The sequence below is a fragment of the Taurulus bubalis genome (genome assembly GCF_910589615.1).
Source record: "Taurulus bubalis genome assembly, chromosome: 12".
Classification (NCBI taxonomy): domain Eukaryota; kingdom Metazoa; phylum Chordata; class Actinopteri; order Perciformes; family Cottidae; genus Taurulus; species Taurulus bubalis.
Window position 1 is genome coordinate 8,721,030 of NC_136600.1, and position 26,637 is coordinate 8,747,666.

Genomic DNA, 26,637 nt, shown 5'->3' on the forward strand with positions numbered 1-26,637 from the left:
TTTTCAATGACCCATCATACCCTCATTCTTGCTTATACGGAAATGTATAAATGTATGACGTGGTAGCCGCAAATGGTTGTCAACTATCAGATGCTTGTTTGGATATCCCCTATTCACAACTTTCCTCCTGATCTGTGCTGTTCGCTGTGACGCCAATTCATGAGAGATCAACTCTCCAAATCTCATATCTATCTCTAAACTTTGTGTTTTGCGTTGAAGATGCTGGCAATGCTAGTGCTTCTGATCCTGAAGCCAGGTAAGGAGTGATTCTTTTTTAAATTTGGTTTCAACACAAAATGCTAGGCTTAAACTTCTTTCCATAACTGCTGTTTATATTAATTGAATTGTTGTAATTCACTTTTATATATATATATATATGACATTTGAATGGGAGCCATTCTTAACAATTAATATATATACATCCCTCTATTTTGTTCACATTGCATTGTTATAAACACTTCAAGCAAGGGCATAATTTAATTTTCACAAGAGATAGGGGTGAGACAGTCTTCACTTACCCAAATTCAAATGTTTGCAACCCGACCAACGCTTTATCAAACATATGGTCTTGACTTTTCTGATGAATTCACTCCCTTTATTGCTCTCAAGTCTCATCTTAAAGTTAAAGAAATATGTCTTTGTTTAACTCTGCATCTATAGTGATATGACAAAACTAATTCAAACACATTACATGATCTCTCTGCAGGGACTGTAAGTGCCAGTTGGTCTGTGACTTTTGAAAACGCAGATCCTTGTGCTTTAAATGGAACGTCGGTGGAGCTCAGCTGCTCATACAACTACACAGCTGAAGAAACTGTTCGAAAGACTTCATGGTACAAAGGGGAATTCAAAAATGGCACCTGGAGACGTGTTGCGCTCTCAGACCTTCCTTCATATCAAAATCGTTCTGAATATCTTGGGGACCACCAGCACGACTGTGGCCTGGCAATTCATGACTTGCAGGTTAATGACACCGGATATTACTACTTCAGGTTCGATACAGAGACGTATGGGAGGCGGAGTAAAGGGTCAGTGTATCTGACTGTCACAGGTAAAATGATTGTTCATTGAGTGTGACTAATGTTTTCAGCTGTTCTCAATATAGTGGCAAAGTCCCGCCCCTTCTGGTGTCAACTGTCAACATGCAACTGTTTTCATCAGCCGGAAAGTGAAACTAACAAGGCGCGTTATACGTGTGAACCTAAAGGTCTCATCTCATCTAAATTGAAAAACTGTGTAATGTGTGATTCATGGCATTGACTTGGTAATTTTTGAACTGACCAATGCAGAGCTGAGTGCCAGTGTTTCCTCTGCCAGAGTGAGAGCTGGAGACTACGTGACTCTTACATGTGAAACATCCTGCCAACTTCCTGGAACAGTTTGGTTTAAAGATGGACTTCCTGGAGCCAAACCAGAATTCCAGGCACAAGCAGAGGATGCTGGGAAATATGTTTGTGCTGTCAAAGGACAGGAGTCAGTACTATCTGATCCGGTGGCTCTGGATGTTCAGTGTAAGTTAGTTTATTATGACATTGTTGGTTGAGAAACTCATATTTCTGTGATGTATGAACAGGAATAGTTCAGCAAAAGACATATAATCCTGCTTGTTACTGCGTATTGAGTTAGAAAAGCAGATTAATGCCACTTTCATATCTCCCCATTAATAAAAAGCTACTGCCAGCAGCAAAATGATGAATTATGTCTTAACATTTGACGATTAGTCTAATTTAGCCACTTGTTAGCATGCACCTCTTTTAAGACTGGTAAAGCCTTCACATTTCACAATAGGTTTATCTCCTGAAGTAAAAATAGGTCGTAAGAATAAGACTTTTAAATCATCTAAACTTAAGCAGAAGTTGCATTTCAGATAAGAACATTGACTTTGAGACGAGGGAACTGAAAGTGCAGAAATGCAAACTCATTTCCAGGTTTTAGGCTTCAGCATTCTGCTCATGCTTTGGCTACAAATGGTCGGGATTATGTATGAATATTTTCTTTTAAACTTGTAAAAAATGCATTCTCTAAGTGTGTAAACAGCACAGTGGTTGTGTTTTTGACTCAGATCCCCCGTTGAACGTATCTGTTGAGGTGAGTTATTGGGGCCACCTGGGCAGCGGTGTGAATCTGACCTGCAGCAGTGCCGCTAACCCTGCAGCAGACCTGTACACCTGGTTCAGGAGTACTGGTTCCAGTTCCAGCTCCCTGCTGCAGGTGGGATCAGGACCAGTGCTGTCTCTCCCCTCTGTGGAGGCGTCCCACACTGGCCTCTACCTCTGCCAGGCCAGGAACCAACTGGGGGGAAGCAACTCAACTGAGGTGCTGCTACCAGTGGGCAAAACAGACAGTGAGAATGCAGGAAAGATACGCAAGTACAACCTGTTCAGGAATTGTATTGATGTGTCATCAAGAAGCTCATCTAATGAGGAATCATAGGTGTTGTTGCAAACTAGCGTGATTTTTAGGGGGTTAGGGAAACAACACAATTGTATTAATCTTGTATGCAACCATAAATCTCGAGTTGGATTCAAAACTGCTGGTAAAAAATATTGCAGAAAATACAATAAACAAAATGTTGTTTTGTTGAACATTTATGACTATCTTTGAAAGTTAGTTTAATTTCTCACCCAGTTTTTTCCCCATCTCTGCTAACAGTAAACCGTGTCGTCCTCTATGTTGGTATTGGAGTCAAAGTCTTTATTGTCCTGTTGCTTCCACTATTTATTATTTGGTAAGTTAAGTTATATCCAATACTCTTGATTCTGTACCTGACGTTTCATACTGTGACTGCATGAAAAGAATAAGAGTTAAATGTTCACACTTTTCTTTTTTAATTGTTAAAGGAGGCTGAGACGTAACTCTGCTGTGAATGAAGAGGTAAGAGGGACCTTGATCTGTTTCAGTAAAATGAACGACAGTAAAACACAAAATGTATAAAGTTGTCCTGTTGTATTCCAGGGGAGCTGCAATGATTATGAAAACGTCATGCAGGCCTAAATAACTGGGTTACAGAAGGAAACGTGTGAAGCCTGCCTCGGCCTGACGACATTTATACCAGCATTTATACCACTGTACTATACCAGCAGACTGTATCGGGAATCATTGTCATAAAATCTGGATCTGCTGCTCCCTTGAGTTTAACATACGCATGTGCATTATGTTCTGGTAAACTTCTTCAATAGCCTAAATAAGTCCCATTTAGAGCAAATCTCAGGTGACATACACTGTAGCTTAAAACAGCAATGAGAAGCTCAGTATTTATGATGGAATCAGTGGCATTACAATATGTAGAGCCTCTCCACATTAAATCATCAAATAAATGTAAAACAACTTCCAGTAAATGCACCTGAACAGCTCTCGAATTGACGTGGATACATTATGTGAAATGTTCTTCTTTACTTTATTAGCATGTGTGCAGCCCTTTAGCTCAATTAAATATGATAAATCAGGCATAAGAAACATTCTAAAAATAGACTAATGAGATGAGGAGTAGATTTTCAAGTATTTTTAAATGGAAGTCCGAGTCACTGTCCTCCTGGTTGTCATCCTAAGGCTCTGGCCATTATCTTTTAGAGCCTTATCACGCTGAAGAGTTTACTCAAAACCACACAGACGAGGCCCCATCCTAACTGCAAACTACTTCTAATTGGATCCTTATGACCGTGTTTTCCATCATCATCTTCATTCTTATCATCATCACCAACAGGCTTCAAGCAACAGCTGTTTCTTGACATTGCTTATACAGAACTGGGTGCACTCTGTGGCGCGCTTTTAAAATCTGTGGCAGCGGATGTCCTCTGTGGACGCCATATGTGATGAACCATGGAGGGTGTGTTCACATTCACATCTGTTCCTGCAACAGTTCAACCGACTAGAGGACTTTGATGAGAACAGGGGATTTTCCGTTTATTATCTCTGAAACAATTTTCTTGAAGTTTGCTTGGTTAAATCCTGACAGCAGCATTTAGTTTATCCCAATCACACTTAATAATGGAATATATTCTATATAAATGAACCATTTAGTCTCTTAAAGTCTTCAGTGTTCATCCTCGGGTTTATTGAAATCCAGGAATTAAGGGTTTCAGGATGGTGTCCTCCTTGCCTGATCTTCGGGTTGTCACACTGTGTGAGTTGACGCCACTGCAAACCGTCTTGTAAGTTGTTTTTCTTCTGTGTGCATGATTTCAAGCAACCCAAATGTACAGCAGCATGTGATGCAGTACTAGTTTGAAGGTATCTGCATGTGTCACCAGGGTTTACTTGGAAACATGAGTGCCTGAGGGTTTAAAAAACCCATTCTAGCTATGCTGAGTTACTTTAATGAAATAAAAAAGGTCTCTTCTGGTGGTTGCACTTTGTTGTGTATGTTGTGCTGAATGAGTCCTTAAGGTGCTGAAGCAGTTGTCTCAGTGAGGACATACGACTGGCGTCTGGATGACTTCTGTCTCCTGAAAGGACAAAGAATGAATAAAAAAACACTGACACTTACATTATTAACTTATTTTGATCTTGATACATTTGTCTTAAAAAACAACAACTGAAGATCTTTGGCTATTATTCAGACTCTACTGTGGGCATCACCTCAACCTTTTATGACACATTATAGTCACATCTTATTATTGAAATACTTCAAGCACCAAACATGTGAATAATAAGTTCATAATATGAATGAAGCATCAGAAGGTTTCAGACACAGCATCACTTCTTGTGGATAATATAATCTTAAAATTCCTGATGCTGAAACGCTGATAGAAATATAACTAAATAAAGACGTACTGTATAATACTGATCAGCTGTAAGAGAAGCAAAGAACTCACCTTGACAATAAAAAGGCCACTAAGGCCATAATAGCTAGTAGAACAGCGACGGTCACTCCGATAATTGCCAGTCTTCCTCCTGAAGAGTCAGACGGGGTCACTGTCATGGACAGAATAGGGATTAGACCCTGAACAAACTATCTCAGGCAGTAGTCTTTAATGCAATGTACAGAACTGTAAAACGTGGTAGGTAATGAATGGCAAAATGGGTCAGCCATTAATTACAGGATTGGTGGCTCAAACTTCTCCAACGAATCACAAATATCTCCCCAACCAAGTCACTGTATGTACTACTTTTGCCTTTGTAATACATAACAACACACACAACAGGTGTTATTGTGGGACTCTTTTCTGCAGGATTGAGGGGGCAAATATGTTTGCCACTATAAACTGCAAAACTCTTGTTGGTGTGAGTGACAGGCTCGTCATCGACCTACCTTTGGTACCTGTGAGGGTTATGCTTTCGTACTGAGATCCGTGTCTGTTGCGTGCTACGCAGCAGTGCTGCCCATACTGCTCAGCGGCGAAGTTAGCACTGCTGAGTGTCAGGCCTGTGGGTGCAGCCGGGGTTTGCCTTGCTTGATGGAAGCTTCTGTCTGCTGTAGGGAGACACGCTGCACCCTGGTACCAGGTGTATGTGAGGACAGGCGGGTTAGCGTCACTGCTGCAGGTAAGAGTCACAGGAAGCCCGACCTCTGTCTGAGAGACTGAGACAGCCGTGTTTCGAGGAGAATCTAGAACAGGAAGGAGATGAAAGGTCAGTGACCTGAATATTCTCGTCAGAAGCACCTTGCTTAACTTATGTAAAGGTTACGCACAGCAAACGACAGAATGACTAAATCAAGAATGACTTTACTTACACTGCACGTCAATGTGCAACTTTGTTGAGTTCTGCACTTCATCTCCAGTGTGTATCTGACAGTAGTAGCTGCCGGAGTCATCAGATGTAACCTCATTGATGTTCCACACCTGTCCAGCGTGTCTCAGGCCGGTGCTTGTGCTCTTGTACCATCTGAAACAGGACTGTGGACTGGCCGCAGGGCTGCAGCAGGCCAGACGTAAGGCTCCGCCCTCCGTGATGTCACTGGAAGGACTTGCGGACACTGTGACGGCACTGGAGGAGTCTGGAGAAAACGACGGTTAGGAAAGAGGACAAGTGCATGTGTGGTTAGATTACTTACTTAGATGGGTGGTTAGATATTCAGGTAGATACAAGTCATCATTGAACTGGATAATCTGCATTGTAGAAATACATCCATTCAGTGTTTTTGCTTTCTTTTAATGATGTTTATTCAGGACTGTTTCCAGAAGTTTATTCATTTCTGACCAATAATAGTATGCCACCTATTATATATATTCTTTCTGATAGTATAAAAGCAGGTTTTTTTACCCAATTTTGGTGAAACTGCTGTATTTACTCATCTCTCTAAAGCTGTCAATAAAATAACAATAAAATGTGACATGACAATTGAGTTGAAAATCGTTCAGCCGAATACAAATATCCAGCTTTTTTTTAAATAATAAATGTCTGTTCTGCTGTACTTTACCATTTAAAATATATATTTTGACCCAGTATGGCACAGACACAGTATGGCAGCAGAGAAAAAAAGAGGAAAACAACCAGTTTCACTCCTCACAGACGTTTCTCAAACATTTCTTCAGACTATCTTTGTGGTGGAACAAGACCACTGTTTCCAAACACCGCACAATTTAATAAGATTGCTTTTCAACAGGCGCTAATACCTTAAATTGTTCCAAATCCCGTGATTTAGAAAAGTTCAGCAAGACTTGTTTACAGTTTGTCTCTACATGTTTGTCTGTGAGCAATGACTTTGTGAAATGATTATACATTATTTACCGTATGCAGTCAGTGGTCAGTTTAAATTCCACTTCTCATAAATAGTACAAAGTGTCAAACGGAGTTGCATTAAGGAAGTGGTTCACTTCTAGCAACAGTGCCAACACATCAACACTTGTTATTGAAATATTGAAGAACTTGCAAACTACAAATATTCATGTTGATTATGGTCAGTTGTAAACAAAATATTCCCACCTGCCACCAGGAGCTGTATACCGCTCTGCGCTGGCATCTTCTGTGTAGGGTGGCTGGTGATGAGGTAAAACACGTACGCTCCGCTGTCCGACTCTCTCACGTCAGAGATCCTCAGGGAGCAGTTTTGTGTCCCTGGTTGTCCCAGGTACTCCACCCTGTTCTGATAGGATGGATCTAGGAAGATGCCGGCGCTGTGGAAGACGTAGCTGAGACGGACAGAAAGACTTAGATACTTACTTTTTTTGTCTCAACCCTGTGGTATGAGAGCTTTGCCTCAATGAATCACAAGGGTTTCAGTGCGTCTCCAACAATACCTTGATGTTATACAACGACTGTCTTCAAGACACCACATCTCAGACAAAACTTTGTACTGTTGTCCTCCTCCTCCTCCTCCTCCTCCGCCTCCTCCTCCTCCACCCTAATAGAGACAAATTGACACATTTGCACACAAATAAAGAAAATTAGGATCTCTTGTACTAAAACAGTGCAGATTAGCAGATGCTTATGCTGATGTTACCCTGTCTCTAGAAGTCCAAATCACTAATTGCAAGCTTAAAATAGTTTAAAGAGGTTTAATCAGCTGCACGTTCTTTCTGATTACAGATTTGAAACCTTGCAGAGAAAGTCTTCTGGTTGAAGGCACACTGCAAGATGTATTGCAACGGCTAACAAAGTCTTCTTTATTGAATTACCTGAGTAGAGAGCCGCCCCTCTTCCTTGGTTTCATTAGCACCTTGGGGATAGTCATAGAAACAAGGGAGAACCACAGAGGAACCAATCACAGCACAGATAGGACTGGAGGGGAGACTAACTGACCAATCACCTGCAAGAACACCTGAGGGGCAGAGGGGACGTGTTACAAATATATCATCAGCACCATATATCATCAGCACCAAGTTACATAACAATGGTGTTAAATTAACTCAATTAGTTACAGGAAAACAACCAGAGTGTGACTCCTCACAGACGTTTCTCAAACATTTCTTAAGACTATCTTTGTGGTGGAACAAGATCACCATTTCCCAACACCCGACAATCTACACACCCAAAAGATTGCTTTTCAACAGGCGCTAATACCTTAAATTGTTCCAAATCCCGTGTTTTTGAAAAGTTCAGCAAGACTTGTTTACAGTTTGTCTCTACATGTTTGTCTGTGAGCAATGACTTTGTGAAATGATTATACATTATTTACCGTATGCAGTCAGTGGTCAGTTTAAATTCCACTTCTCATAAATAGTACAAAGTGTCAAACGGAGTTGCAGAAAGGAAGTGGTTCACTTCTAGCAACAGTGCCAACACATCAACACTTGTTATTGAAATATTGAAGAACTTGCAAACACAAATATTCATGTTGATTATGGTCAGTTGTAAACAAAATATTCCCACCTGCCACCAGGAGCTGTATACCACTCTGCGCTGGCATCTTCTGTGTAGGGTGGCTGGTGATGAGGTAAAACACGTACGCTCCGCTGTCCGACTCTCTCACGTCAGAGATCCTCAGGGAGCAGTTTTGTGTCCCTGGTTGTCCCAGGTACTCCACCCTGTTCTGATAGGATGGATCTAGGAAGATGCCGGCGCTGTGGAAGACGTAGCTGAGACGGACAGAAAGACTTAGATAATTACTTTTTTGTCTTAACCCTGTGGTATGAGAGCTTTGCCTCAATGAATCACAAGGGTTTCAGTGCGTCTCCAACAATACCTTGATGTTATACAGCGACTGTCTTCAAGACACCACATCTCAGACAAAACTTTGTATTGTTGTCCTTCTCCTCCTCCTCCTCCTCCTCCTTCTCCTCTTCCTCCTCTTCCTCCACCCTAATAGAGACAAATTGAAACATTTTCACACAAAAAAAGAAGAAAATTAGGATCCTTGGTCCTAAAACACTGCAATGTTAAAATCACTAATTGCAAGCTTAAAATAGTTTAAAGAGGTTTAATCAGCTGCACGTTCTTTCGGATTACAGATTTTAAACCTTGCAGAGAAAGTCTTCTGGTTGAAGACACACTGCAAGATGTTTTGCAACGGCTAACAATGCCTTCTTTATTGAATTACCTGAGAAAGCCTCTCTTCCTGAGTTTCATTAGCATGTTGGGGGTAGTCATAGGAACAAGGGAGAACCACAGAGGAACCAATCACAGCATAGATAGGATTGGAGGGGAGACTAACTGACCAATCACCTGCAAGAACACCTGAGGGGCAAAAGTGATGTGTTAAAATATATCATCAAGTTACATAACAATGGTGTAAAATTAACTCAGTTAGTATATTTGACAGGTGAAAGATAAGGGAACATATGTTTCCGTTATCCAGAGCAACTGACACATCTGAGTGCAATCATATTATAACTGTTAACTGCTATTGTAACTACAATGTGCAATACTGCATTTCTGAACATTTAAAAATACTTATACCGAAATAAGATTGTTTCTGCTCAGAAGGATTTGGTCTCTAGTCATTATATTTATTTTTTTGGTACAATGTAAGAAAGCATAAAGAATAGATACATTCACGTAGTTCTGCTACTGGTACAATTGTATTTGTGGCAACTGCAACTTAACAATTGGGGAAGGTGTTGCACAAATGGCGCTGTCATAATCCTCCAATCCGTTGTGACCACACGTCCGCTTTAAATGCTGCTGTATCAATGTCACTCTAAGAATGAGCTGTCCAGCTCAACACTTCCAGTTATTTATGTTCAATCAGTGTTGAGACTCCAGACACATGCGGTCATCTCATCCTCCCAAGGCTAAATGCTGTCACCATTAGGGTGACCAGATTTGAGTTTGTGAAAAAGAGGACACTTCGTAGCATGGCGTATATGAATATATGTGAATGCATACAAATCTTTTTTTGTGGCATTTAGTCCGGTGCTTCTTTAATGTGTCTTGTCCATATATTGAAGCAATAATGATAACAAATAAAAAATTCTAAATAATAAATACTTTATATAGCCACATATTAAAATAAGAAAATAAAGACACTTTATTAGTCCTCCTCATATATTAAAGCAATAATGATAACAAATACAATATTCTAAATAATAAATAATGAATTCTTATTATGGCCACATATTAAGAATACGTTTTATTTTATTAAGAATAAAATACAAATATTAGTGCCTGCTATGCATGTCATGCACTCAGCTTCCGAAGCATCATGGCCTAGACGAAAACATGGGTATTTTTTTTTAGTTCGTCCGTGAACTTACATTTACGTTTCGGCATGGCTGCAGATGTCATGTGCTGTGGTAAACAATGCAACTAGTGGAGGTGGCAAGGTGCTCAGTGTTGCCAGTGTGATTCCCTGCCGTACGTATTTTTTAGGTCTTGAAAAGAGTCACCATGGATGTTGCCGGTATCTCACCTTTCAGAGAGAGTGTGAACATCAGCCAGCTGCAGCACTGTGCCTCTCGTCCACCCATCTTCTTCTCTTCCTGCAGTGGCTGATGCTTGTTTTTGCTGTGATCTTCTGACCTTCCTTTTGGCTTTGTTTCTCCTTCTCGTCTACCGCTGTGTGACTCTGTCGACCAGTATACCTCGCTCTGTACTCTTTAGTTAAATCAGTGAAGTCCCTGCTTCTCTTCCTACAGAGCTAAGACCTTTTGGTCAGATTGACCAACTTCCCTTTTATTGTCTCTGCTATTGAGGAACTGGGAGGATGACTTGGCTTTCATGTCAGTAAAGGTACCTCACTGTAAATAAATGTGGGTGGTGGTTGGGAGACACTGTGTTTACTGGCCCAGTTAGAGACATGAAGCTTCATTTACATTAGCTGAGAGCAGCAATCTCTATACAAACAACAGCCGACATCCTTAAATCAGTTCCCAATCGACTCAGTGCCCGTTACATGATGTTATATAACTTTGTAGGACCCTGTGTTCACCTGCAGCAGGTCTGCAGCGCGCGAGGTGTCTCGTGTCCCGTGTGTTCCGCTGACGTCACTCGTGCCCCCCTCGTCTGCGCAGCAGAGCGCTCACAGGACGACCACTCAAAACGAGAAAAGTTGGGATACACTTTCACTAACTTTGTCTCAATTAGTCCATTAGTCTTCCAAATGTTTCTCTCTTTTTTATTAGAAACGGGCGTCGGAGGTTTTGGTTGACAGAAACGGTCGCTAAAACGTTGCTACTTTTTTTCCTTTCTTCTTTCTTTCTTTGAGGTCAGTAACCTGTGAAGAAAGCAAAAAAAGAAAAGAAAAAGGATTTACTGCAAACTGGGATTTATCTATACTGGTGTTTGATCAGTACATTTGACTATGGCCGCCTGTTTTTGAGGCAGAACAGTCTTTTGTTTTTCTATTTGTCAAAGATTAAAAAAAGAAGATACTTTGTCACTAACGAAGGCCAGTACTACACCTGCTGCAAGAAAATACAGGTGAGTCACTTTTTGTTTCAGCCCTGTAGTTTGTGTATATATACTTAGCTATTAGCTACTTAGTTGTCAGGTTCTGGTATCAACGACGTTAAATGCTTGTCGTTAACCTGGCTGTAGAATATGTCCTACTAGTTACTAGTTAGTAGCTATTTGAAGTCAGTCAAATAAAGTAGCCAATTTATATAGTTTTAATTTTGCCGACATTAGAGTTTGTCGTGCTGAACCTTTTTAATGTCCTTTGGTCTGTTGAACCAGTTTAACCATGTCAGAGGACTAAAGACCTCTGCAGTCTAAAATGATACAAATATCATTAAAAAAGTCTTCTCATTTTAAACAGCGTTACCTGTACAATATAGTCATTTGCGAAAATCCTTTCCATAACTTTCTATTAATTAATATTAATAATTAATTAATTATTACATGTAAGAATGCTTTGTGACCATTTTCTCCCAGTGGCCTCATATCAAGTGCCTTTGGTTAATTAAAAAATACAACAGTCTTTTATAATAAGAAGCTTGTTCACGTGGAATGAAGGTACAGATTTCGAGGAAAAGCTGTGTGTGTGTGTGTGTGTGTGTGTGTGTGTGTGTGTGTGTGTGTGTGTGTGTGTGTGTGTGTGTGTGTGTGTGTGTGTGTGTGTGTGTGTGTGTGATACAGATAATTAATAAATGAAAACAACTGCTCGCAAACAAACCTGTGATGTAACCTGCCTGTACTTTGGAGCATATTGATTATTCATTTGAAGTAATATAAAAGTGTAGTGCATACGTGTAGTATAATTATTAATTAGTATTTTAGTTTGTGGCAAAACAATTTAACTTGGTCTAACTGTCTTTGTGACAAATGTTTATTTAAAAGATACAAGTGTTACCTACAATATTGTGTTTGACTGTCACTATTATATTACCAGGCAAAAGTGACTGGCAAGGCAATAGACCACCTGCCCTCAGGAGTCAAAAGGAGGAGGAAGGAAGGAAGAAAAAAAGGAAGAAAGGAGGGAAGGAAGGACGGAAACAGATCGTTGTCTACTGTTGCCCTCGGCTTCCTATTGTATATAGATGTATTCTGAGAAAGTTGTGACAGAGGGGAAGATGGGTGAGTTTCACATAATGCATACACTGTTGGTCATGTTGTCATTCACACACACACAGACACACACATTCACAAACAACAAATTAAAATGCAGTGCGGGTCACGCTGGAGCGAATGCTGCCTGTTGTCAGTATTTGGGACCAGACATCAGTGCACTTAACAGTTAACCATTAACTGGCTTGTTCAAAGCTGACTGTCTGTCTCTGATGTCTACAGGGTTTATTGTTGAAGTTTCTCTTTCAGCTTGAAAAAAAAAACATGAACTTAGATTGGTTATACAATTTCTTCTTCTAATGCAAAGTCATAACTCAAACAGATATGTGATGTGTTGATAACTGGAGCCAGAAATAACCGCTGTCCTTGACTCCAAATTACACTTAATTGTAGCACATTATATTCACAGCAATAACAAATCTCTCCTAGCAGTCATGAACAAACAACTCACTGTAGCTCTCAATGAAGCTCTCCTACCTGATCCCATCGAACACACTCCATCAGTGAAACACACATTTGAAAGGAAACCAGAGACTTCACATCTGTTACGTGGCACTAGTGTTGGTCAGCTGTGCAGCTTTATGGCTCCTAATGAGTTTACTGCTAATTATATGATGTTGTTAAGGAAGTAAAGATAAGATTACTCGCTCAATTTGACTGCAGCTAGAAAGAGCTTCTGTCAGTGTGAACTGTGAAACCTTTTATATGTTCGTACCCCACAGCCCTGTTCGACAAAAGTACACCTACCTTACATTGCGGGGACAAATTAAGTGCAATGAAGCCAGTAGTCTCCCATTAAGTGAAGTCTTCAGTTGAAAACTGACATCTCCAAATCTTCTGCTGTTCTTCTCACCAGCTCTTCTGGTTGGGTTGTGACCTACTTTCTGTGTCTTCACATGGTCAGCTGTGGATTTGTAGTTTCTGTTGCCCGACTGAAGGGAGCCCAGCCAGATGCAATGATTCAGGCTGTGTATTTGGTGTGTGTAATTACAAGAGAAGCAAGGTCTAGTCAAGGAGTGGCCCACATGGTGCGGTTTATTTTGTTTGAGTCTGCGCTTAGATTAGGTGGGACATGATCTACATTCAGAAAAACGAGCTGTGTTTACCTTCAACATGACATGCGTACAGAGTACATGTGTGAGCAAGTACAGACACACAAATATGCACATTTACACACATTTATAGTAATCAGACTAGTATTTACTGCACAGCATGATTGTGTTTATTTTTACTTCTCTGTCATGACAACTACGGTACTACAATTATGAGCCAGAGCTTCTGCTGTGAGTGTGTGAGAGGTTGTCTCCTGTTTCTGTGTTGTTATATTGGCTTCATACTGCTCTAACCACACCACGGTTCACTAAAGTCTACTCAGGAAGGACATATTCTTTAATATAATTTTTATAATTCTGTCCTTATTGGAGTGAGATGTATGTTGGATGTAGCTCAGCCCTGTTTTTGATGGATCAAATACATAACAATCTGTTCTTCCTGGTTTGACACTATTGGAATGTGTTTCCTAAAATCTAAATGTCAGTGGACGGAGGACAACGCAGCAGAGACTAACTGTGCAGTGAGGTGTGGAGTGGATCAAGAGCCATAGTGAACATCAACCTCATATGTAAACAACTAGGACATGGACTTTGAGTTTGGATTATTTTGTAAAACCAGTACTTTCAAGGTTAACAATTCAATTTCAAACCTAACTTTTAGATCGTTGTCACTGAACATGCATGTAAGGTCCATCTCCGTGACAATGGAGCAAACTGTGTGATACAGCAGGAAGCTTTGGAAAAACATGAAGATGATCTCCAGAGTGTTATCCACAGAGAAAACTGACTTCTGTTCGTAGCTATGACTTCTATTACCTTGTACGGCAGCTTGATTCGTGCGATCCATCATCCATCATTACAGGCTTCAAGTAATGTGATTGTGTCGGTAAGCCGGTGCACGGTCCAATCGGCGTTCTCTGAGGAGTTGCTGAGGGCGAGGGCTGAGGGGTTGTTTGTTTTAAACAACAATTATAGACTTCTACACAATTAAACACTCTTAAAGAGCTTAGCGTAGATGCTGCAATAGCATCAGGATGTTCATTCTCTACTTGGGTAGACATTACCCAGTACTATGTACTTTTTTTACGTAGCAAATAGTTAATAAATGCTCTGAATGCTAGATACAGCTCCTTGAAAGGAAATAAATAAATATATTTCCGTATCTTTAATTTCAGATTAACTTCAGTACATCGTAATAGAAAACTTGGCTGATTAGGAAGACAAAAAGACACGCTTTTCGTAATACAGAATGTGTTGTCTTTGTGAATTTTCATACTTTTCTCTCTTTTTGGTGTGACGTGGGTGTGTACATCCACATATCTCATCTGGTACACAGCTGCTTCTTTTCACCCAACAGCATGGTGGTACAGTGAGAGGGGGTGCGTGCAAAAGTAATGTTGTGACTCCCAGACACGCCTGTGAATGAGTAATAACACAGTGAACCTTTTCCATGCTTCTGCCTGGTCATGTGACTCATGGATGAGGATAGAAATAATAACCCAAAATAAAGATGCATGTGTGTGTGGTGTGTTTTTGTGTGGATGGGCTACAAACAGTAAGTGATGACTCATTCTTACCTCTCGCGCCAGCTTTATTTACCACAGCAGCAATAAACATGGCAACAAACTATCCAGTCCCGCTGTGGGGAAGCCCTAAATATTCAATCCCTTTGTACCACTTGTTGATCCTTTTGCTGTCCATACATTTAGCTTCAGTAAGTTTGTTTTTTACAAGCTTAAATATGATATATATTTAACAGTATCGTGACACATTGTCTTCAAGAAACTTTTGTTCGTAGATCACATCTTTTGAAGTTTTCAAGTGAAGTTCACTATTACACAATAAAAGGTATGCAACATGCCTATAATGGGTACTAGTACCATTTTCACTACCGCAGGGTACTCGCCGTCACATAATACCACAGTGATTGCAGGTAAATCCCTGACTCATAACACACACATGCAGGCACGCACACACTCAGGAGAAGGTGGTCTCAGGTAGAAGTGGACACAATAGATTGTTTGTTCTGTCCGGCAGTTTGATCGTGAAGAGCGCTGTGTTGGGGGAGAAGAGAGAAGATGAACAGGGGTGGGCAGCTCCGGCGCAGTTGGAGTTAAAGTGTGTGGAGGGAATGTTGGGGTATTTCCTGGAAAACACAATCTGAACAAAAAGAGCCTGGAATGTCCCTCTTATAATATGTTAAGTGGCCTTCATCAGATACTTATCATGTTCACTGTTTTTTGTTTTTTGTTTTTTCTATCTCGGCTTTCCTCATCTCTTTCTGACCTTTGGGTCCCCATTGTTAGACAGAATGTAACAACCCAAGGAACAATAACCCCCATTATTATGCTGACTGAGAGTTTGGAGGAGCAGCCTGAGGAAGGGAGGAGGACGAGAGGACAGGTACAGAGGGAGAGGAGGAGCAGACAGGAGGCACAAAGAGGGGAGGAGAGGCATGGGTACAGAGGGAGGCAAGGAAAGTAGGGACATTTAAGGGAAATGCAGTCAAGGAGCAGATAGGGTTGGCCAGGGAGAGGCTGTAGTGCAGGGGTCTCAAACTCAATTTGGCTTGGGGCCACCGCTGGTATTGTGATCTCATCGGAGGGCCACACAGAAAGCGCAATTTTTTTTTTTACATCCATAACATATTTTCATCATAAAAAAGGCAACCAGCAGTTTCTATACATTTTTATAATAGTTTTTAACAGTGCAAATATATTTGATTTTTTAAAATAACTTATTGAAACTGCACCGAACCAACAAATGCAAAACCTGAATACATTTGTACTTTATTCTATTTCTTGCCAGACACCTGGCAGCGCTTCTGCTCACACAGCTGAGCCACATTGACCCTGATCCAGGTCACAGTGGAAACCTTGATCCAGGTCACAGTATAGAAACCCTGATCCAGGTCACAGTATAGAAACCCTGATCCAGGTCACAGTGAAACCCTGATCCAGGTCACAGTGGAAACCTTGATCCAGGTCACAGTATAGAAACCCTGATCCAGGTCACAGTATAGAAACCCTGATCCAGGTCACAGTGGAACCCTGAGTACAGCTTCACGATGGGCATCACTAAGCCTGGACCTGTACTTGCATTTATTAAAGTTCATAGTGGAGAAAGGTTTCTCACAGATACATGCTTCCAAAAAGGTACATGACCCGACTGATCACTGTTGTCAGCTCAGGGAAGGATGGAGGCAATTCTCTCAGAAATGGTCCATCATGTCTGGTTCTCCTCTGAGTTTAGCTTTTAGATCTCTGCTGCAAGTCAATAAGTTCCATTTGCAACAGACTCTGGACTGAGGAATGACTTTTTACTACAGATCAAGCTTTATGGGGTGTGTGCACATGAAACATTAATATTACAACAGTTTTTGTTTTCAAACAAAATATTTACTATATATATTTGAGTCAAAATATGTTGTATAGAAAAACAAACTATTTAAATGTTTACACAATGTGCATGTTTCAGTTTCGTTTTTTCAAGAACAGTTTTCAGAACAAGAACAACATATGTACTCTGTATGTATGTGTGTACTGTGTACTCTGTATGTATGTGTGTACTATGTATGTACTCTGTATGTATGCATGTGTGTACTGTGTACTCTTTACCAGCGCATGGTCGTGTGTGTCTAGCACAGAGTAAAACTGAACAGCTGAGCGGAGCAGAGCTGCCGTCTCTCTGTGGACAGTGTTGTTTTTTTTAGTACACTGCAAGTTTTTTTTTTTGCTCAGGTGGTAGTGTGTTGTCTGTCTGAATAAAAAACAGTGTGTCTTTGCAGCGTATGTGGATGGGTAGGTCCTCAGGGATTTCCTGAGTGTTCATTGGGTAGTTTCACACAAAATGTCGACTCACACCTGAATCAACAAATCAGGTGAAAGGTGGAGCTGGACACAGCCAGAGACGTCTGTGTCCAGCTCCACCTTTCACCTGATTTGTTGATTGTTGATTGTAATAGAAACGTCCAGTAAATGTTATCTTACGGGGCCGCGCACGCAGACCTCAGAAAAACGTGCGGGCCGCACTAACACTAAATGTTGATGTCAAGTAGGGGGTCACAGTTTGAGTTTGAGACCCCTGCTGTAGTGTGTGTGTGTGTGTGTGGGGGGGGGGGGGGGGGGGGTATGTGAGGAGATAGCTTTGAAGGAGGTTAAGGTCACTGGATTAGTGGGTCTACTCTTTCTCGATAACAACGTAGAAGTTCTGCAACTGTGGGACCAAACGGTTAAAGTGGTTCCTTGTTCCTTGTCATTTCTTGAGTTGTTCTCTGGCCCTTTAATGTCTAAAGAAGAAAATCAAAATTGCCTCCTCACTAACTGATTTGGGTGCCATCCTATACAAAATTGTGCAGCAGCACAAACAATGATACATGTGACATTTGATAGGTCTAACTTTATAAATCCACCAAATAATTTAAACTGGACTTGTTTTGGTCCTCGAGTCGTCAAATGAGGACGACAGAGATGTGAGAGAGGAGCGAAATGTTAGAAGGAGAAAGTGGCAGGAAGGAAACCAGGCATGTCGAATGTTTTCTTTGATTCGATTGGAAACATTTTCTTACAGTATCTCCAGTTGTTTCCTGGCACATTGATGGAAAGTATACCATTACAGTCCAATGCCGTGTAATGAACAGAAAATCCACTCATCTACAAAACAGCTAACTTTTTAGAAGTTACAGACACAGTCTCTAAGATTATTTCTAAGGACTTGACTAAGGGTTACATTAGCCCCCTCAGAATGGACACCTTATTGTTATTCCTTCAGCTATCAAGACAAACAGAAAAAAGTATCTATACATTTAATAAAAATGACCGATACTTGAGACTACTCTAGGTTTTGGTTCCCAGGTTCAATTTGTCACGTTTTACAGCTGGAAACATACAGGCGTAATCAATCACATAAGACAGTCTGTTATTGGTAACACCTGTCTGCACAGGTGTAAATAAAACAACTAATGAGGTCTGAAATCCATTGAGCTGCTTCAGTGTTATGCATGCCAGCACACTACCACACTGTCGTGGCCTACCGGGACACTTGAATGTAACGTGGCCTTTGTTAATGTCATTTGTAACACCTGTGCGTTTCCTTGTGACAAGTCAAAATGTCTGCTCTAAGAAAGGTTTGAAGTTTTGAAATATTCATCAATATAATCAGTCGGGTTGGGCTGGTTTCAAGGATTCTGTGTCAAGAAGTGTAATCTAGCCTCCTGCTTTGGTCTGCACTGCTCTAACTTTGATGATGATGATGACTACCATAGTCTTATGTAAACGGTCGTTACTGTATAGGGACGTGAGCTGAGCTGTTCTTAATGATAAGGGATGTGCATGGCAGGATGACCGTTCACATAAAGAGACATACTATTTTCTCCCCCCCTCCACACTAGTTAAAGATATTCTGCCTTACAGGTACAGGACAGGTGGAAATAATCAGTGTTGGCTCTCTACCATCACAAGTGACCTATTAAACCCTGACAGTTAGCCAGCATGCTTCCTGTAACTGACACCAGAATGGATTTATTCATGTTAATAATCAAACATGTGTTGTCCAATCTTTTACATGTCTGCAATAAAGTAGAGAGGATAAGAGGGGCAGAAAGGGACACACTGGTCAACACACATATATATACTGTACATGCACCACAGGACAAACGTGGCTATATCCTAGTTTAAAACTTTGTTCTTGCTTTGTGGAGAAATGCTAGACTTTAGACTATTGATCCAATCAGCCTTCACCAGAAAATGTGCAGCATGCCCCTTCACGCTGGGACACAAGCTGATACCGGTCATTGTGCTGATGTTTGTTGTAGGGCGGCTGAAGCATCCAAAAAAAGCTCAAATTACCAGCAACTAGCTTCAGCCATGTATTCATTCATTTGCCATAAGTATATTTGTCAACCACAAAAAGGATAATTTTTGTTCACTGTTATATCAGTTATTCTTTTAATTTCATCTCCTTAGTCTTCTTCAGCCATCTGTGTTTGCTGTTTTCTTATGTGACGTTAAGTCTTGAGTGCTGCTGGGTATGTGCTTAATATGGAATGTTTCTACGTGACATGTTACATACTCTGTGTTTATAATCATGTCAAAATTAGTCTGGGAACGATTAATCGATTAGCTATCAACTAATTGTTAAAGTTCTCAGATTCCAGCTTCTTAATAAATGTGAATATTTTCTCATTTCTTTACTTCTCTATGACCGTAAACTCTGTATTCTTTGAGTTGTGGACAAACCAAGACATTTAAGGACATTATCTTGGGCTTTGGAACACTGATCACCATTTCATATCAAACAACTCGATCAAGAAAGTAATCGACATATCCATTGACAGTGAAAATACTCGTTAGTTGCAGCTCTAAATAAGTGTATGTACACTCATTTCTATGTGTGCGGTTGTCTGTGTCTGCAGGGAACAGGGGCATCTCTCTGACCTTTGTGTTGACCCCCTGCCGTGTTCTCGGGGTGTGCATGACACTGATGACCTTGGGAGCCATTGGAGCAGCCGTCTGGGCCGTAGGTCAGACCGCATGCTTTAACACACACATAGTGACACACATTTTTGTCAAACATATGACCTTAATAAGATATTTAAAAATCTGATGATCAGTCTGTCAGTATTTGCCATGATGTTATTGACTTAAAATTCTCCTTCTGTAGTCACGTATTGCACAATGGAAGAAGACATGGGATTGTATGATGGTGAGTAGAGGACAGGATTTCTGATAATACGTTGTTTGTCTGTCTGTCTGTAACAGAAACAAAACACAAACTAAACTGTAGTTAATACATATATCTGATTATGTCTACAGTTTATGTATTTTGACACAGATCCAGTTTCAGATTCTTTTTTTTTAAATGGATATAATGAAATGAAATAACAAATGTAAAATAGGTTTTATGAATTAATGTACAAACAAGCAAAGAGAGAGTTTTGTTTGTGGTCTCTTCTTTGTGACATGTTGCTCAAAAGGAGCTGGTCTCATAAAAATTACACATATGATGATCATCACAGTGAGAAAAGAAAGACGTTAGCGGCAGTGTGTGCTATTGTACCCACTGTGTTTAAAAGGTGACCCTGTGTCATTTCCTGCAGTCCAGGTAAATTCTGCTGACCAACGTCTCCGAGTCTTTGACTCTGCCCAGAGGAGGTGGCGTCAGGTGTGTTCCTCCTCAGCCGATGAGCTGCTAGCTAGCATCAGCTGTGAAGAAGTGGGCTTCATCAGGTGAGACATTCCTTTTTACAAGTATATCTCCATGTTTTCATGCAGCGCAGTGGGACACAGGACTGAAGTGTATGCGTCTGTTTCAGTGTGGTGAATCACTCCGTCACGTCAGTGCCAGAAGCTGGCGGAGATGGCGGGGAGTTCTTCTGTGTCAGACAGCAAGAGCTCAGCTATGGCAAGAAAATCAAAGACTCCTTGTTCCCATGGTAACACACACCTGTCTGTTTGATCTGGCACCTGTCTCACAGCAGGATAACCTTCTACCACACTGTCCTCTCTGTTGCTCCTGCTGCCTTGTCTTGCACTTGCCTACTCGGTGGACAAAGAGAAAGCGGAACCGTTACGTGTAGCTGTTTCCTTTTTGTCTGTCAGGCTGACGCTAACTTTGTCTGTCTTTGTTTCAGTGACTGTGAGAGCAGGGAGGTCCTCACACTGTTGTGTCAAGGTAAGATGTGAACTCTGATCTATGTGCTGGGCTTGTCCTCCTGCAATACACCTTGATATATGTGCTTGTTCTTCTTCTTTCTTTCCTGCTGCTGTCGGGCTGCACAACCAACTAAGCTCGCAGTAGACCACAAAAACACTTAAAAACACTTCAATCACTTTGGTTACTGTAGCAGGTTTTCCTTAACCCAGTGAGTCGACCCTCAGCACAATGACACCAGCACACCAGGGTTCAAGGTTCACAACAGCTTTATTAGGTCCTGCTGCGCTAACGGACCACCTTGCGTCGGTCTGCCCATCTCTCGAGCGTCTAGCTTACTCCTGCTTATGTAGGGACAAACACACAATTAGTACAGCTGAGGCCAATTAGGCCTCTTCCAGGCACCGTCCCCGAGCCACCCGCCACCACAGTTTCTTTAACCACTTCAACTAGTGCAATATAAATACATGTGTTATCTTGTCTGTATATATAATACTGCTATTGTGGATTCTTGACTGTTTTTATTTCTATTTTACTAGTTTTTACTTGTTTTTTTTAAATCTTATTTTACTATGTGTCTATTGTGTGCACTTTACCTGTGTGCTGCTGTAATCCTGCAATTTCCCCACTGCGGGACTAATAAAAGATTATCTTATCTTATTTAATCTTCTCACTGTCTGGTGTTTTATTCAGTCTCTCCTTCTTTCTGCTCATCTCACGCTCACTTACTTTTTTTTGTTGTCCTGTCTATGATGTTAAATGTTTGATTCTCTCACCTACAATTTACCCAGATGGTACACGCTCTCCTCTCTCTCCTGGCAGACTGTGGCAGGCGTAGTTTTGCAGCAGACCGTATAGTTGGCGGCGTGGTCGCCAGGCAGGGCAGTTGGCCTTGGCAGGTCAGTTTGGAGTACGACGGAGTTCATCAGTGTGGAGGAACCATCATCTCAAACCGCTGGATTGTCTCAGCAGCTCACTGCTTCAGAGAGTCAGTAATCCAGCCTGATTTTATTTATTCCTTTATTTATTTTAGGAACCGTATTTTATTGTCAAGCACATTGTGTGTGGACAAATTCAATATATATATATATTTGTTTTTATTTCATTCCAGCCGATATCGTTTTGTTAATCACTGGCGTGTGCTGCTGGGCTCCATCTATAGTAAACCAGTCAACGCCAACGTGATGGAGGTGAACACCATTGTTTACCACAGCAGCTACCTGCCTTTTGTTGATCCTAGCATTGATGACAACAGCAGGGACATCGCTGTCCTGGCCCTCACCCAGCCCCTCACTTTCAACGGTAGGACACACGGAGGCATGCGCACCTATTCATGAGACACACTCATCGACACACACCTGAATCTTTCATTGCATGATGACAACGATTAGCAATGAGGAAGAACGACAAAGACCTGGAGAGAACCAGATAGACACAGACAGGCAGTCATTATAGTCATTTGTCTGCTTTCTGTCTCCTGTTTCCCAGATTGGAGTCAGCAGGACAAAAGTTCTTTTATTCAACATAATTATATCAGCACTGAGCAGTAACTACCGGTTCCTCTCGGGTTCGAAGCGCTCTTTGTAATCCCAGGACTCCTCTAGTTAAATATCCACATTTTGATAGGGAGAAAGGTAAATGCGCTTACAAGACTCATCTTTCTGTGTATGTGGTTTGCACTGGCTTTATAGATCTGAGAGAGACAGAGGCTGGCTTTGTGTGACGGAGTTAGCGCTCTGCACATGTTTAACAGTCGAGCAACTATGTCAAACTTCAGATAACATACTTAATGGGTTTTGAGGAAATGACAAATATCTAAATGCAAATATATATATATATATATATATATATATATATATATATATATATATATATATATATATATATATATTTTAACATTATCTGTACCAACAAAGAGACCCATGCTGAGGTGTGGACATTCAGCAGAGGAACAAAGCAGTTGTTTTATGAAATATAAGTTTATTGACGAAGAGGAAACTTGAAGTAGAAACGGTTGATGCAATGTATAAGTAGTAGGTCACCTCTGACATCTAGTGTTCGTCTTTCAGAATTACAACCACAACATGACACTAAAGGACACTAAGTGTCAGTGCTGTTGATAGACTTGTCAAAAAACATGTGGTTTATAGCTTTATAAAGCAAATATGTCACATATTATACATTTGAAGTGATAGCAAGACAGAAGCTGACACATTTTCTTTTGTAAAAATAACTGAGATCTACATACATTAATATGGTATATAATTCCGTAAGAATGATGGTTCTTGCCCACTGATTTATAATGACTGACTGTATTTCACCACCTCTTGTCTCCTGACACATGTTGCAGTGATTTGGATGATTGCGCGTGTGTTTGACGGTGAAGTATTATTACATGTGTTTATTTGCATCCTAATACATATGTTTGTATGTAGAATACATCCAGCCTATTTGCCTGCCAGCCTACGGTCAGAGGCTGATCGATGGACAGATGGGAACAGTAACAGGCTGGGGAAATGTAGATTACCATGGTGAGTCGTCTGCATTTCATTCCAGCTGTACTGTAATACACTGCAGAACATTTGATGTTGGATGACATTGTTTGCACGTGCTGTCATAACAAACGACACCAGTATACGCTTTGATCTACATAAATACATAAAAAGGTAATAACGTCTTGATAATTAGATTTCTTTCAAGGACTCATAGCAATTAATACTTATGTTTTAGATGGAAAACAAACTCCAAAGTATTGTTGTTTTTGCTTTCTCACTTGCAGGTATTCAAGCAGATGTTCTCCAGGAAGTGAACGTCCCCATCATCAGTGACGCCGTCTGCAATGCTCCTGACTACTATGACAATCAGATCACCACCAGCATGTTCTGTGCTGGTTACGAGAAAGGAGGCACCGATTCCTGCCAGGTCAGAGTGGGAATGTGTTTTTTGCATGCTGGTGGATAAAGGCTTTGGGGTTTCTAATTGGGGAGCTGCATGTTTTGATATGTCCTCACATCTTGGTCTGCTTTGTTACATCTGATGCATGTTTCTGATTATAATCTGAAGGTTTGTGTGTGCCCGATGTGTATACCTGGTTGTTTTGAGTATCTTACATACTTGATAATCAATGCTCTGTTATATTGTGTGTCAAGTGCTATGATCCTCTGTGGTTTCAGGGAGACAGCGGCGGTCCTTTTGTGGCAGAAGACTGCTTGTCTAAGACCAGGCGGTATCGTGTGCTGGGTGTGGTGAGCTGGGGAATAGGCTGTGCCATGGCCAAGAAACCTGGCGTCTACACCAGAATATCCCGATTTCTGCCCTGGATATCTACGGCAATGAGGGTGAGAGCCTGTGCTCCTTTTTTTCTTATGTGTTTTTATTTTAACACTGTTTGTATTGTATTGTGTTGTTGCAAAGCTTTAATGCACAACCAAGGGAGTAGAGATAGCTGAGCCTCCACCAGCGAGTGAATTGACGGCCCCTAACTACAGAAACATAACAGTAACTTGCGTTCAGGCTATCTATAAATCACTCACTCAAATTTCTCTTCACACACACAAAACATGTATTCCTTAAACCAAATTAAGGAATCAAAATGTCTTAATGAAGGTCTGTGCCAACACCAAATACACACACGTTTATGTTGCATGCATGCTTCAGGATTGTTGTTTAAGTCATCTACAACCTATAGTTTCTTCTCGTGACAGTTTCTGCTCTCATCTCTCCCGTCCAGAACTATCACAACTCACCGGGGCTTCACAAAATGGCTCGGACATGAGATTCGTGCTCCCATGTCTCCACCTTTTCTACTCTTGGATGACAATATTAAAAGACCTGGAAGATGTCAACAGGGGGCAGCTGGACGGTTCCGGGTTGTCCTGCTTAACTAACGTTTTTATTAAGGATTTTACTTGTTCCTGAACCTTCCCACATTGTTAAATGCCCACCAAGACCATACTCCTTAATAGATACCCGGGATTTAAAATACACAGACAAACATGACGTTTTAAACAGATCAGCAAAGAGTTATTGAAGTTGATTAACATTGTTATTATGAAGTACAGTTTTGCTAAAAGTGCAAAAGAGAGAGAATTATACATTTCCTATCCTGGATTTAAGATACCAGTTTTTTAAAATATGAGATTCAGTCAAGTTAGAAATAACCACTATAACTTGAGCTAAACAGCAATAAGTTGAATTGAGACTTTAAAAGGCTCAGATTCACCTTGAGAAAATTACAGGGATTCACACAATAAGAGACTCAACTCCTTTTATAGAGATTTTATTTTGTTCCACATGAGTCATTTCTTCAGTGCCAGACTTCCTTCTGCCAGCGTGCAGAGCAAATCCCAATGAGTGCAGACGACACTGTTGGTGTGTAAGATATTGCGCAAACCCAACGCTTTTAGTACTTTTACATTGTGTAACACTAAGACACACACAACCTATAATGTCAGTAATTTATGCTAATAGTGAGCTAAAATATTTCCTGGTAGTCTTTCTTTTGTAAAATCAAGCTTTTCACATCTTAAGAATCTCATTTTATAAGTAACTTTTACTTGTTTGATCTTTTTATATGCAGTAGCCTGACTTTTGTATGCAAAATAATTATTCATTCAAGGTCTGTCTTTATCAAATCCCCACATGGAACTGGTAAAAATGATGCTTGTATTGAAATCAGTATTTTTGTTATCGCCTTGTAAATATTAGTCAATGTCTTGTTTGTGTAGATGCTTATTTGAGACATGTTTCAGAGGTCTTCATAATCCACAGATTTAAAACCTAAATCATGTTCTCAGAAAATATGTCTTTCACCCCACCACATATTGATTAGCAGATTTCAAATTCTGATGTCTCATCATACTAATGGTGTATACTCATGATCCTCCATGACCAATTTATAGTATTACATACTGAAACTCCCTCTCTGCTCCTGAAATTCAGCATAAACCACCACAAAGTATTTCAATTGGACAGGTTTGATACTTGTATAGTTCAGATTCCAGTGGCGACTAGACGTTCTCCTTACACATTAAAAGAAGAGACAAACAAAAAGAAAAAACAATTTAGGTCAAATGCAAAGTATCTGCCCTCTGGATTAAATCTCTGAGACTTCACTAGACTGTAAATACAAAGTGTTTCGACCCAATCTGTGGTCAACATGAGAAAACTCAAAAATGTAAAATCCTTTCTTTTATTTCCAGCTCAAAAGAATGTGATTTATTTTGCATTCATGAAATCTCAAACTACTCACCACTCTGAAATACAGTTAAGGCATGAACATGTATGGCATTTATGATGTGTGTGAGAGAAATAAATATTGTAAAAGTAAATTGTTGCATCGGCTATTGTATTGAAACGCTAACAATTTGCCCACAGTCATTGTGTAATGATATCACAGTTTACTTCTAAATCATTGATACCAACTGTACAGACTGCAGTGAAACATTCATACTGGAATCCATAGTATCCTACACACAACAGGAAGAAATAAAAACAGAAATCTGAGTATCGGTATTCAGTGTGTATGACTGTACAAACTAATAAAGTACAATACAAAAAATGCTTTAAATCTCTATTCAACCCTCCTGAGAGACTGAGCTTTGAACCT

The 26,637-nt window shown here is 40.5% G+C and overlaps 3 protein-coding genes across 3 annotated transcripts; 2 read left to right on the forward strand and 1 right to left on the reverse strand.

Moving 5' to 3' along the window:
- Window positions 1–228: 228 nt before the first annotated feature.
- LOC306745228 (cell adhesion molecule CEACAM6-like) lies at window positions 229–2,433 on the forward strand (the record flags this gene model as incomplete). The annotated part of the gene is made up of 4 exons (XM_079227982.1): window positions 229–256; window positions 749–1,051; window positions 1,290–1,511; window positions 2,063–2,433. 4 exons carry the CDS (start codon window positions 229–231, stop codon window positions 2,431–2,433), a joined length of 924 nt encoding a protein of 307 aa, XP_079084108.1.
- Window positions 2,434–4,381: 1,948 nt separating this feature from the next.
- Window positions 4,382–8,955, reverse strand: LOC306745230 (igLON family member 5-like; the record flags this gene model as incomplete). Its single annotated transcript, XM_079227984.1, has 9 exons — window positions 4,382–4,445; window positions 4,815–4,893; window positions 5,252–5,548; window positions 5,675–5,938; window positions 6,868–7,073; window positions 7,480–7,511; window positions 7,560–7,702; window positions 8,254–8,459; window positions 8,921–8,955. 9 exons carry the CDS (start codon window positions 8,953–8,955, stop codon window positions 4,382–4,384), a joined length of 1,326 nt encoding a protein of 441 aa, XP_079084110.1.
- A 3,344-nt stretch (window positions 8,956–12,299) lies between these two features.
- hpn (hepsin) lies at window positions 12,300–24,804 on the forward strand (the record flags this gene model as incomplete). Its single annotated transcript, XM_079226941.1, has 12 exons — window positions 12,300–12,336; window positions 19,792–19,899; window positions 20,040–20,081; window positions 20,476–20,605; window positions 20,692–20,811; window positions 21,010–21,050; window positions 21,852–22,017; window positions 22,141–22,331; window positions 23,465–23,560; window positions 23,809–23,951; window positions 24,203–24,367; window positions 24,760–24,804. 12 exons carry the CDS (start codon window positions 12,300–12,302, stop codon window positions 24,802–24,804), a joined length of 1,284 nt encoding a protein of 427 aa, XP_079083067.1.
- Between the last annotated feature and the right edge of the window lie 1,833 nt (window positions 24,805–26,637).